Source organism: Pavona decussata, unplaced genomic scaffold (genome assembly GCF_977016875.1).
Source record: "Pavona decussata unplaced genomic scaffold, jaPavDecu1.1 SCAFFOLD_368, whole genome shotgun sequence".
NCBI classification, from domain to species: Eukaryota; Metazoa; Cnidaria; class Anthozoa; order Scleractinia; family Agariciidae; genus Pavona; species Pavona decussata.
In genome coordinates this window covers 116,642-130,736 of record NW_028145744.1, presented here as the reverse complement: position 1 = coordinate 130,736, position 14,095 = coordinate 116,642, and the positions used below count along the sequence as shown (strand labels likewise).

The window sequence follows — 14,095 nt, the reverse complement described above, 5'->3', positions numbered from 1 at the left end:
TTAAAATGAAAGCACTACACAGCATGACATGCAGAGTGCTGTCTTGACGGGAAAACCTGGAAAACAACATAAAATGTATCGGCTCTAATGAGTTTCCTATTATATACCGAACGAAATTCGGCCGTTAACTCGTTTGGGATAACGGCCGAATCCGTATCGGTATATAACAACCGAACAAGTTAACGGCCGAAAAATGCTTGCTATATACCGAACAAGGCTGAGGCTTATCTCGTTATTATCAAAACACTCATTTAAAATGCAGCATAAAATATCGATCGATCGCCTCTTGATGCCAACGGCCATAACCTCTTTTCTTTCGCCGTGACGTAGAAAATCGAAAACGAATGGGGCCACCTCAAAGGTCATGTTTTTTTTCCCGATCATCCTGTAGGCGCCGATAAAAACATGTTCTTTCCACAACAGTGACTTTCGAATACTTTGCGCTGATGTTCGCGGACATCGGAAAATTCCTCCTGTAAATTTGGCGCGCTGCAAGTGATAAAAGTCGCTCGCGCCAGGTCCATTCAAAGAGAAGCAAGCGAGCGACTTTGAGAAAGTCTAACCGAAGACCAATGTTGTAACTAGCACATGGCTCTGTAGACGCTAGTGCCGGTTGTGTCACATGACCCCAAAGCGCGGGAAAATTCGTCACGCAATGCTTTGCGTACGCTCGGTAATATATTTCAGGTCAAATTTCGCGGAAATGGCCGAGGCCTTTGCGATCGAAATCGGAAGGAGTGTACCATGACGATCGATCGAAGCCATGCTGCCGGTGACAACCGGCGGGTGAAGGAGGAGAGAACGCGCCAACGGGTTAGCAGAAGTTATTATTCGCAAAGTACCATTCGCAAAGTACTATTTCACAAAGTACCATTTTGTTTCGTTTCGTTTCGTTTCGTTTCGCAAAGTACGTCCTTGTGGGCTATACAGAAAGGCTAGATCCTAACGAAAGAAGTACCTCTTCCTCTCTTAATATGATGCAGAACTTCGTCGCGAAATGTAAAATTTCGCAAATTACTCGATAGACTGTGAGCCGAAAGGGTAGCCGAACTTGTTATTGAATCAGACAGGGTAGAAACACAAATTCCTTGCAGAGGTTTAACCTACAGCGCAAAGACGGCCTTGAAAATGGAAAATGGGTCGGGAATTTTTTTTTATTTTTTTATTTATATTCTTTTTTATTTTCGAGTTTCCGTATTTCAGTGATACATAAGACAAAGCATATCCAAATCAAATCGCTTCCGATTTGGAGCAGCTTTAGAGCCCACGTGGACTTACAAAAAAATAACTTCAAGGAGCAAAGCGTATAGTAATTCCTTTTGTTTCCTTTGAACAAGGACTGCATAGAAAATCCGCTATACCAAAAAATAAAGCGACTGGTCCATTTACCCACAATTCTTAGCGTACAAAAAACCCTAAAAACGCTCATAAAAACACACAAAAAAGCTCTAAAAACCTAGCAAACACAGTGTTTTCATTACAGGGACGAAATTCATGAAAAAATGTGGCTTTCTATCAGTGCTTATCGGCTGTGTTAGTTTCGCAAGGTATTGTGGTAAAATATACAACCGCCATTTTTTTTTTTCCCACACGGATGGATTAATGCAGGGGCTGTGTGGAAATCTTACCGAAATTTTTTTACTCATGCAACAAACAGTACTTAAAAATTATATAAAACGAAATAAATTTGCAAAATTAACTAAAACTAGAAGCTAGGCAATTACTGCCACAATTGTTTTTCATGAGATTCCGACATTCCGTTGGATTTTACAACCACTGCACACGCATAATACACGAATCCGCTGACAAAAATCTCTATGATTGCTTTGCAAGTTGTGAGAACATTTAAAACAATGAATGAGAAGTTCCCCCCCCCCCCCCTGCGTGAGGCAGTGTCGTAAAGCAGTGTCACGTGACAGGTAAGCCTGTGGCATTTCCACTTTCCCATCTGACCTAGGACTGCTTTCCATTTGTCAGAACTGGCCAGCCAGACCAGTCAGTTCGTAAACGGAATGTACCGATTTTAAGGATAAGTTTTATCCTAGTCCATCGAATTTTTTCAAAAATAGTGCGTACTCTCTTCGGAGTGACGTCAATTTATGGTTTATTAGAGTAAATACAATAGAAAACTGCGGTTAATTTTTCAAACAGATTCTAGATTACAGGTTACAGATACATAGCTGCTACATTAAAGCATAGTTAATTAAAGGCAATGGTTATGAAACATGACAAATTTATTTGTTATATGTTTTTGTTTGCCTTTTTGGCCTTGACCCTGCACAAACAAGAATAGAGTTTGGAATGTGTTGGAGCAACTGACCAATCGAAACGTTTTTGTTAAGATATTTAACTATGGTGTGAACGTTAAAACAAAGGATTGTGCAGGGTCGCGGCCCGTCCAACATAAATTGCAGCAACATTGTTTTCAATGCTTCCTAACCAGTCCCTCAATTAACTATGATTAAAGCATATAACATTTAAAGATTATATCAACAGTTTTCACAGAACTCTTAGAACTAATTAGACATATACACTCTATATTTGCTGGCAATATGACGAGACTGGGTAGCCACATGCTTGTGAGAGTCCTGTAAGTCTATCGTACTCAAGCCTATCAGGGATCAACCTCATGAATATACAAAAAGAGCCATCTATTACACGTGAATACTCGGATTCGCTTATCCCCGACACCGGCACCATTATCTGTGCCTCGCCTAGCAACACGTTTCATTCCAGCAAATTACTTTCAGCCTCCCGTACGTGAAATGTAAATGTTCTTATCGTTTACATCGGAAACTTAAATTGTACGGGTCTTGGGGAGGCCTTTATTAGAGAGATTAAGCACCACGTTTGAGGTAAACAGCAAACGGTAGAAATGACCACGTGACCATGTTTACACAACATTTACCGCTCGCTGTTTGCAGTTTCTCAGAAAAATAGAGTATCTTTGCGTTAACATCAAAGGCCAGAATTATCTTGCACTTTTTTCGTCTATGTACTCATTTTTTCAAGAAAACATGGATCAACGCACGATTTATGTTTGCCGTAACTTTGGTGCTTAATCTTTCTATTCACACGTAAAAATAATTTGTGTAATGATGAGCCGTCCTATTATCCAAGAAAGCAGATTGTGTTCTACTATCGACTTTTTGAATTCAATTTAATTGCTTATCGAATATATATTTATATATTTTTTCAATTCTTTCACACAGGACCCAGAGGAGTTCTATTCCATCGTATCCAGTGACATGTTCTCTTGGCAAATATTTCTCGTTGTTGACCACAAGACAGTTTTGCTTTGTAAGATAAAAATTGCCATGACCCATTGTGAATTCTAACTGTATTTTTGTTTCTATATTTTTGGATCTTGTTTCGATCGCATGGATCCTGAAATGGATTTTTTTTTAATTTTAGAGGCCAGGTCTTAAAATAATTACCGACAAATTATATATTTTGGCCTGTAATAGGATCAGGGTTTGGCGAACCAAGCAGCACATTCACACCAAAAATTCCGAGGAGTACCCCCCGGGGTTTCCGTTGCACAAAGGGCAAAAGCTAAGCTTTCGAAGGAGGCACGAAGAGCCGAAAAAAGGACGACGTTAGCAAACTACTGATCCCAGAGCCATTTGCCAGTGGTATAAACAAGTGACTTAGCTGGGAAGACGCGGAGTTCATCAGTGAAGGGTTTCGTGGTAAGGTTTAGTGCCGTTAAAAGCCGAGACATTCGGAGGGAACATTTTCTTAGACGAGTAAATAGAACTCCTCTGGACATTGAGTTTTTGTAGTCGTCAATCTTAATCTTACGGTCCCAGATTTTGCCGAGAAATCGGGAAATCGCCAGACATATGTCCAAGATTTAAGGTATTCATCGGTGACCTGACGCCATTTTTTTTTTTTTTCTTGAAGGGAGAAGTGGGGAACTGAAGCGAAGCAATTTAGAGAGGTGGTAACGAGCTAAGACTGTCGCCAACGTCCCCGATAGTACAAATTTGCGGAGTTTTCGAATGTCGGTAATGATCGCCGACCATCGCAGCAATCTGGGACGCGTCATGAAAATAGAATCACTCCCAATTTTTCCGATTTGTCTGCGAACCCGGACGATCGGGGATGTCTACGGCGATTTCCAGTTTTCTTTAGTCGAGAAAGTCTGGGACGGTCGGGAAACAGTGCAATCCCCGATCGTCTGGGATCTTCCTGACATATGAAAACTAGGCTTAAAAAAGCTAACCTTTGTTCAAACTGTCTTTTTTTTATTTGTTGTTGTTGTTGTTGTTTTTTCTACCTTATCTACAGTGTCTTAATTTGCTGGTTTTAAAGGTTTAAGTATACTATTCGGTTTTACGGCCATATAGATGCAAACAATCTATTGAAATTTTATGAGGAATTCAGGATAGCATTGAGGATCACTGAATACGACAAAGATACTTGGGTTTCTTGTGTTATCAACCACAGATTCATACAAAATCTCCGGTCTGGAACGGTCTTTCGGTGGAGGAGCTTTCATATCAGAGTTGCCTTGACAATATTGACCAACCAGGACCCGGGCAAGGTACATGTAGCGAGGTCCACCTCCACCCCCTGCGTAATTAACTGAGTACGAGGCATCTCTAGCGAAGTACACACCGCATCCATACTTAACTCCTGCAACAAAATGAGAGATTTCAAAACAATTTGGCGTTTTATATTTTACCGTTGAGGGAGCTTCAAGGGGCACGGTTATCAACCGCAAGTGTAATGATACTTTAGCTGCCGTGAATCCCCGCACAAGAAGTGCTGAAGGTGAAGAGTACATTTTGGCCTTAAATACTCTACTCCACAATTTATCCATCTGAAGTTATTTATGAATCAACCAACAAAAGTGGAAACGTTTATTTTGACAGGAATTGTAGGCGGCCATAGTTTTGAAAACGTGTCTACCCATCCGGGAAAGGGAACTTAAAGAGCGGCAACTGGAGTAGGGTAGGGAAAAGTGAGATTGGAGATGGACAGAAATTTGAAAAGATATGGTAAATTTAATCTTCTTTACATCGATGGGATAGTATATAATTATGAACAAATTAATCTTCAGCACAGCAAATGATTACTTCAGTTGTTGCCAGGATAGACGTTGGAATGAGGTTCGGACACAATGTATCTCGGTTTTAACTATCGCGATCAAAACTAAGCGTCATGAACTTATGGATGGAGTCCAAAACGACAAATTCAAGTTGAAGTGACTGTACTGTTGGTATACACCCACCCTTGCAACACTTTTCCCAAGGAAAATAAAAAAAAGACCTTTATGACTCACCATGTACCCCAGAAAAGCTTCTGTTAAAACCCTGTGCGTTTATAGCCTTTAAATTATCAGCGTTGGTTCCATGAAAAAGTTGTCGCTCATTCTTTCCTCGATTATCTTTATCCATTTGCTGCTTGCATGACATGTAAATCTGCCAAAGATAAGGATTTTGCACTCGTTGGATGCTCTGAATCTTCACCCCAGCAGCCGTTGCGTGGACCATGCGCACACAATTTTTGTACTCAGAGGAATCCGGGGCGAGTGTCACTGTATGTGCTCTTTTCGTATGGCCTAGCATTGGAGCCCAGTGCTTTGGAAGAGGAATTCCTTGAAGAGAAAAAGAATTTATTGTTGAGGCTTGCTTAATTTCTCTAAGTTCCTGTTTTGAGTGAGAACGTTTTCAGGAAAACGTTAGCTACGCGTTATGACAGACGTAAGTAAATTTTGCACCAAAAGATAATAATAATAATAATAATAATAATAATAATAATAATAATAATAATAATAATAATAATAACAATAATAATAATAATAATTTTTTTTAAAGTAACAATGAAAACTCTTTATTAACATATTTCAAGCAAGTAATAATAATAATAATAATAATAATAATAATAATACAGTCGAACCTGTATATAACGACCACCCTCGGGACTTGAGGAACTGGCCGCTTAATGCAGGATCACTAAAAATACTCACTGGGCGTGGTGTCAAATGTCAATTTTAATGGTGTAGCATACAAAAACATTTCATGCAAGGAAACAATAGAACAATTAACACTCTTTCAAGCAATTAATACTTTAAACAACGTTCAGTGCCAACTTGTAACTTAACGGTATAATATACGTAACATTGTGTAAAAATACTGTACAACAAATTGTCCTCTACACTTTTTATGGTATACACTACTGTATTTCTATGACTTACAATTTACAGTAAAAAGCATTAACGATACTAAATTGCCGAGTATCAGCTTAAAGTAGCTTTGTACATGTTATTTCTTTATAGTGATAATGGATCGCATTTTAAACACAATAAAATACCGCATAAAATGACATACGGCTTAGTTTTAATTCAAGGATGGCCGCTTAATACAGGTAAAAATAACAAAGAAAGACAAACATAGGACTGCTATAGGGTGGCCGCGGCCGCTTGATAGAGGTAGCCCCTTAATACAGGTAACAAATACAGCGTTTGTGTGAGCGAACAATCGGGACTTTGAAAACTGGCCGCTTAATAGAGGGTGGCCGCTTAATACAGGGCCGTTATATACAGGTTCGACTGTAATAATAATAATAATAATAATAATAATAATAATAATAATAATAACAATAATAATAATAATAAAAACTTCATTGAAGTGTCAAAGTATTTAATCCTGTGAACTAATTGGGGACACAAATCAAAACGAACTTAATAGATAAAACTATCTATAATCATGCTAAAACTACGTTAAAATTCGCAACCATTGATAAATTGACAAATTCATACATCCTTAAATGCAAGTAGAAATCTATGCAGTTCTAAATTTACAATTACAAAATCAATAAAATTCAAGTGGAACAGACGTTTCTCGTAGCACCCGTAGCGCTTTCTTTGTACGTGTGGTATCGCAAATATTTAGGTAATTTCAATGACAATAAATTAACACTGAATAAACAAGAAGTCATTGCATTCACTATTCAGTTACCTTCTCCAGCTCCCTTCTCTTTCCTGGAAAGTGTTATTGTTTCCCTGCTCCGCCGTCCTTGGCCAGTTTTAGCTTTTAAATCGACGACAAACTCATCTCCTCGCAAAGATATTTGAACCGTGGTTTGTTCTTTAGTATGCGCCATCTCGATCTTTGCGTTGATTTTCGGACCAAACACCATTTTGGCGCCATGTATTTCATAACTCCATTCTACGTTCTTTGAAACCAGCAGTGCTTGGTCCTCCTCCTGTATCTTCTTATTTCTCTCGTTTAACTCGAGCCAGATCTCCCCGACCATGCCCGTCACTTCAGTCGGGTCACCCCGCACCACAATGCGATCCACAGTAGCCTCGATTTCAAGTTTGACGTCACGGCCAATGGCTTTCTTTTTCAGTGTATCAATCTGTTTGTGGGAAAGCTGACTAACGGTGTCGTTTTCCACCTTTTCAGCTGTACATGCTTCGGAAAAACCTTTCTTCAAGGAGTCAACCGCTTTTTCGACACTTGTCTTGTCCTTGCCTGTGACAGAAATTTTCACCGAGGGTTCGTTCGTCACGCTCGGCATACTTCTGCGTTTTGTTGGTTGCGCGGCTACAGCTTCTTCTGAAGATGAATCACTATCCGGGTCATCAACTGTTTGGCTTTGCTGCGCTTGTAAAAACACCTGCTTCATTGAAGCCTGAAATACGACAACGCGCACTTCACGAACGCTTTTGCAATTTCCACGGAAGTTGCTTAGAGCCTGAAACGTAATTTGGGCTGAGTCCGCCGCTGCCAGACCAAAGCCACCGGTGCCTACGCTGGGAATTGAAACGGATCGAAGGTTGTGTGCATCCGCCAGGCGAAGACCAGCTTCCAAACTTGTTTGAAGATCCTGCTTGTTTGAGGAACCTGAAATTATGAAATATCGTGAATTAGCCTCGAAATTATAATTTAATACGAATGGAGATTCATGACTGATTTGACCTGATTTTTGCCAAAAGAACCCGCGAACTCGAGGAAACTTTCTTAATATGTGATGATAAACTAGACTGAGATTTAACCACGGTGAAACGAAAAACAAATATGTTCTTCTAAAATAAGTTTTTTTGACATTTACAGAAACATGATATTTACAATCTACAAAGGTGTCAAAATTCTGCCATTTCTCAAAGAAAAGTTTCTGTTCGCGCGAGGTGCTAGCCTGATTCTTAGACGGTCCAGGTCGTTCGCGGCGATTGTCACGCACTCTCGATCGCCTCGAACGACCTGGACCGTCTGAGAATCAGGCTAGCGAGGTGCCCGCTATACATTTTTTAGTTCAATTTTATCCTGCACTAATCTTTTGAAGTCAATAAAAGAGGATTTTTTGGCATTTAACGCATCAACGTGGAGGAAATATTTTCCAAGTAATATAAGGTGATTGAGGGATAAACATGCCCGGGTCGATTGGCGATTAATATGATCAGGAGCCATAATCAGGAATGGAGACCGTAACGAGATGCCATTTTGACTTGTGGGCTTGTCCCCATTTGTTGTACCAAAAAAATACGCCATACGCGCGTGCGCGCACGCGTGTAAATGGCCAGGATCGCGCGTGGAGAAATTGAAATATTTTGAAGGAAGAAGCAAAACAACAAGCGGCTACATGGACTTTCTAACCAGGAAAAAAATACGCTAAAAAATTATACCTTCTCACATTCGTAAAACCGTAGCCGGTTTCTTGGCTATAAACAAAGTCTATCGCTGTTGCCGGGATATAAAACAGTGGAGGATGCATTTGACTGTAACCGACACCGAGTTGAGACATTTGGATTGGTTTGTGGGTTTTAGTCAAGATACGTAATTCAAAATAAGGTAAAAAAAAACTGGCTTCTACATGTCATTTTAGCTTGTTTTCACTCCCGCGGACATGAATAAAATCTTGTCGTTTGTCTGTCTGCCAGTAGTTTTGTTTCACCTCGTCAGTTGTTATAAGTTCTGCCGGAGACATATTGCGAAAAATTAGCTTATTTTGGTGTCAAAGTTGCTAGTTTGATGTTGGAAAAAAGAAAGAGTTTGAAAACAGATAAGAACCTGTTTACAGCTTTCTTGTCCCTTGGATGACCAAACAAATCAACAACTGATAAACGAATGAACATTAATCTCAAGTCTTTCGTGTAATACTTCTAGAAAGCAGTAAGTCAACAGCCGGCATAAGAAGCAGTAAGCTTTTCGGCAAAAATAAGTACTGAGAAATTCACTTCTGAGCGATGATGAAAAATTTGGGCACTGAACTGTGAACGAAATCTGCTCAATTCGACTGACAGTTTTAAGCTTGACTACGTAATTTCTGCCAATAAACTGAATTATAATCCATCAAATATTTTCGCTCGCGCGCGATTGGTCTAAACGCCTCACGTGATCGAATATACCCCGACTAAAACTGGGGAATATCCGAGGATATTCCCCAAGTGATATTCCCCAATTTCAAAAACTTCAAGGAGCGTCAAGTTTGCAATTAAAATGAATGTCAAGATGGGGGAACGGTTTGCTTTTGTGACAGAAGAAGAGATAAACCTGCTGGTCGATAAACCAGTACCAGAAAACAACATACGCTCTCAACGTTTTTGACGGTAAGCTGCTCGTATCGGTAAACGAAATGTTGAAATACACAAGCTCGTATTTGCAACATTTTCTCTTGGTTTGAACTCTTTTTAACAGTCCTTAAATTAAAAATGTGGTAAAACTGAAAAATATGAAAGGCGAAAAGTTTTAGCCCATCTCATTTAAGAGTATTTATGGTTTTCTTTCAGTCTGGCGAAATGCGAAAGCCATCAACAAGCTATTAAACGAGTTTAATTAATAAGCTCGAAGCTCGCTCACACGACGGCAAATATTACAGTTGTAATTCAATGAGAGCAATTCGTGCTGGCCTGGATATAAGGAATTTAAATAACGAAAAAATAAATTTCAGTACCATTACTGACAGAGTTCAAGCCGGTAATGATGCTATCAATGCTCACCTGGTCGAGATCGCTCGCGAACATGAAATCTCGTCCACGAGACAAAAACCAGCCATGATACCCCGAGATGTCGAAATTCTTTACGAAGAGAAGCAGCTTGTCCTACTCTCGAGCAACAAGTTTAATCCTCAGTGATTGTGAACGACTTCGTTGCTGTTTCCATTCAATGCAAAGTTAGCAAGGAAAGCGCTTTGATGGAATCCAGCAAAAACAACCGGTGGCGTCGTATTCGACTGCAGGTTCAACTTCGATTTCTTCACAGGTCGTTTTCGGCTAGCAAATTCCGCAATTGTATTTTCGATATAAAGTGCTGCTCCAATTGAACACGAGATAAAGGAAGAGAACGGCAAAGCTCCAGCTGTTTCGTTGACGGCAGTTTACACTTTTTACGGAATGCGATACAGTTTTTCGCTTTCAGTGATCTTTAGCTTGTTCTCGAGAGGTTGTTAGATTCCCTGTAACCTTATCCGCCACTTGTATCTTGCTTTTGTCTTTCACGGAATTAAACAAGTTTACTTTCCTTTCAAATGTTTTACCTTTTCCCCAGACAAACGCTTTCGACCTGAAGCGAAATCTGACGTGGAGATTTTGGAAGCCAACTGACAAACTTTGACGTGATTGACATATGACAGCATGGCAGATCCTGCCGATTCCCGCGAGATTCCCTCATGTTGCGAAAAACATTTGAAGGATAATAAACACAATAGCCTCCATTTGACTTTAAAAATATGCTCAGATATTTGTCCTTGGACATTATCTGCTCCTCGAAGTTCACAGTTTTCCTCGAGCTTCGCTCTCGGAAAACTGTTCGCCTCTCGGAACAGATAATGTCCGCGGACAAATATCTGAGCATATTTTCGCGCCAAATGGAGGCTATTGTTTATTTATTTTTAGCCTTTGAGTTTCGCTCGGTAATGCCTGACTTGTTTAACCATTAACTATTTCACAGGTACTCGACATTAAAAGTATTTTATGCTAAACTTTGGCCGGCTTATTAGGTAAACCATACACACGTAAAATGACAGCTTACAAAATTTGGTGGAAGCGCCGAATATTCATGCCAGTGAGCGCGTAGAAAACGTTTGAGACGATGGCCTCAACTTGTCTCCTCGATGACTTACCACCAATTTGAAATAAATGGTTGAAACTGACTTCTTGAATAAAATTTAAGTTTATATATATCAGCATCGCGGAGAATATTTTATATTTTTACTGTAAGATTTAATGTTTTCTACTTAGCCAGGAGAATTTCCTTTACAACACTTATCAGCACTGAGACACACGTACCATCCCCGTCATTAGGGAGTTTAAGAAACGAGGACGGAACGGTAACGAGAACGCCACAAAACAATGGGCTTAATGAGCAAAAACAATCGCTCTGCACGTGCGTTTTACATTTTGGTACATTTCTTTGCCGTCCTCTTCAAAACAACAACGTGAAATGACCAAATTTTAGGTTTTCTCGAGAACGGGAGCGTATGACGCAAAATCTTCTTTATTTTTCCTTACTTTGACGTCGTTCATACTAATTTAGTTCCTGGAGAGTTCGCCAGCATTTTCCAAGTTAAACAAATTTAAATGATTGCGAAAGAGTTACAAAAACGAGAAGTTATATTTTTAAATGACGTTCTCGTTACCGTTGCCGTCCTCGTTTCTTAAACTCCCTTTTCTCGTCCCCAGAGCCCCAAGGTTTTTTTTTTTTAAATTGTTGAACGAGTGGCTCTGGGTCCATCCAAAAATATATTTTTTTTCATTGGCTGTCGAAAACCTGATGCGCTATAAGGTGAAAGATGCTACGCTTCTGCACATTTGTCTTTACTTCCTAATACTGAGCGATACAGTAAAAACCCGTGTGTAAGAACCTACTTTTTTACAGTTTGGCAAAACAGGTTCTTATTTTTTTGGGGTACTTACTGGCATTTTAGGCTAAGTAGGTTCTTAATTAGGCTCTTAATTTTTACGGAGTAGAAAATACAAATGATACATTCTTTTAATTGTAGCCGAATTGTTTTATAACAACAGTTCACATTTAACATACATTGTGCATTTTTAGTTTCATTGTGCAATTTTTTGATCTCTAAAGACAACCTTTTTGGTAAAATATTATAAATAAAATAGTTTAACCCCGCATTTAAGAACCTGTTGGAATTTTTTTGGCTAAACAGGTTCTTAGATTTTGGGGTATTAAAGTAGCAAATTTCTGCCAGGAGGTTCTTAATTTTCTAGGTTCTTACACGCGGGTTTTTACTGTACTGAGCAGTACTGAGCGATAATAATACTGAGCAAGCGCAATGGTAATTTATCACACTGAGCGTGCGCTACCGAATGTCCTGAAATTCACGACATCCGGTAACGGCTGTTACCAGGGCCTATGATGCAACCGATGACCAGAAGATCGTAGGCTCTGGGAACGAGGATGCATCCCCGTGGTATGGCCAATACATGCGCACAACCATATCACCCGGGCAGTGGCAGCCATGGACAGCTGTTTCGCCCTTATTGGGGCTCATCAGCATGGCATAGCCGTCGGGGCAAGGAGCGGGAGTAAACCCGCGTATCGGAGACCCTTTACTGGCGAGGCGAGTGCATAGCACTCCTTTAAGCGCCAGCTCCACCGTAGGCAAGTGGTAGCTGTTGGTCGGGAACCGCAAAACAGTTCTCCCACGGCAATGCGTATTTCCTTATTTTCTTTAGTTTACAAGCAAGGTTAGACGGAGGAACTTAAACATGTACAGGGTAATAAAATGTTATTTTCACATTCAAAGTATTTAAAAATTATGTTATTTTGTCGAAACCGAACTGGACTTTCTCTTCCATTCTCCATATAAGGCAGTAGCCCCACGCAAATTTGCGTGTATCCGCGCGAGTTTGTGACGTGAAGGGTGGCACAATTTTTTCTAAAAATAGATTTTTTGGTACAACACATGGGGACGCGTGGACCCCACGCTTACGGTCTCCATCCCTGATTATGGCTCCTGATTCCATATATAACGTCTATGGAGGAAATAACAAACTGAAGCCGCATAATTGCAAACTCCAGGTTTGAAGTTTAGACCAAAAGGTTGACGCTTGCGTACAATCAACAAATAGATGTGTAATAGTTTGGTGCATTGCTGGGCAGCACGGAGAGTGCGAAGAAGAAACTTTTTTCAGTTTGCACAAAACGTGTTTGTAAATAGGATATGGTGAATGATTTTGCATTAGAACATTTTTTTGGAGCTTTAAAAGGTAAAAGAAAACTTACAAAAATGGTCACGCTGAAATTAAGTGTTATTTGAACATTCAAGCGGCTTTTTCTTGGCAGTCGGAGATGGTAATTTTTGCTGGGTGCAGAAAAGTTCTTCATATAAAATCTTTCAGGTGAGGGGTTTACTTAAAATACACAAGCTTAATGCAGGTGTCTTGCAGCTGGCATCTTTGAACAATTTTTTTTCCAGACCATTCACTCGGGATGGCCGATACAAGGCTGTGATGGTGTAGAAAATTATCTCAGTTTTTTTAAAGAAATTTATTGGACACCAATTCGAACTGCAGAAAATAGTTTTCCCAAACGTCTAAGAGATCCCTTATCTGTTTGACGCAATTTTGGTGCCACTTGGAGTAAATAATCGATTTTCCGTTAACCTTTATAACTCTCGTGCTCCAGATTATTTCGTGAAGCACGTCTACTTTGTTTTCAGGAGTTTCAAGCTAACTTCTTGCCAATTACGAATGACTTATTTGTAAAACAATGGCATGTGTTTGTTAATTGTAAGGAAGTTTTGTGTCGTATAATTACAATTAAACAGCTTTGTTCCACCTACATTGCTTAGGAAATTGGTTGGAATATACTTCCAAGGAGCATTAGCCTCAGAACAGAGGCGTTTGACCCAAGTAAGTTTCAACCCTTACACTACAGACAAATATAAGCTTGGACAGAGCTAAGGTTTTGACCATATTTATTCTACCTTGTAACAAGATGTCTCTTTGAGACCGCATATTAATGGTCTTTTTTAATGTTCCCAGTTTTTCTGAAAAGTATTTCTTAACAGCGGTTTTTTGGTTGTAATAGAACTGAACGCCTAGAGCATAAATTGATTCATGACCAATTGGGGTGCGTTTTTTGGGAGAATCGGAAAACGGATTCTTGATCTCGAATCATAT

General features: G+C 39.7%; 1 protein-coding gene across 1 annotated transcript in view; it reads right to left on the bottom strand.

Moving 5' to 3' along the window:
• Positions 1-2,087: 2,087 nt before the first annotated feature.
• LOC146452434 (protein mono-ADP-ribosyltransferase PARP14-like) overlaps positions 2,088-14,095 on the bottom strand; it is a 106,492-nt gene continuing 94,484 nt past the window's right edge. The window contains exons 8-10 of the mRNA XM_085097827.1: positions 6,969-7,859; positions 5,291-5,605; positions 2,088-4,641 (exon numbers count right to left, since the gene is read on the bottom strand). Of these exons, the coding sequence (XP_084953953.1) occupies positions 4,364-4,641; positions 5,291-5,605; positions 6,969-7,859 (1,484 nt within the window). The 3' untranslated portion in view covers positions 2,088-4,363. The remainder of the gene's footprint in view (positions 4,642-5,290; positions 5,606-6,968; positions 7,860-14,095) is intronic.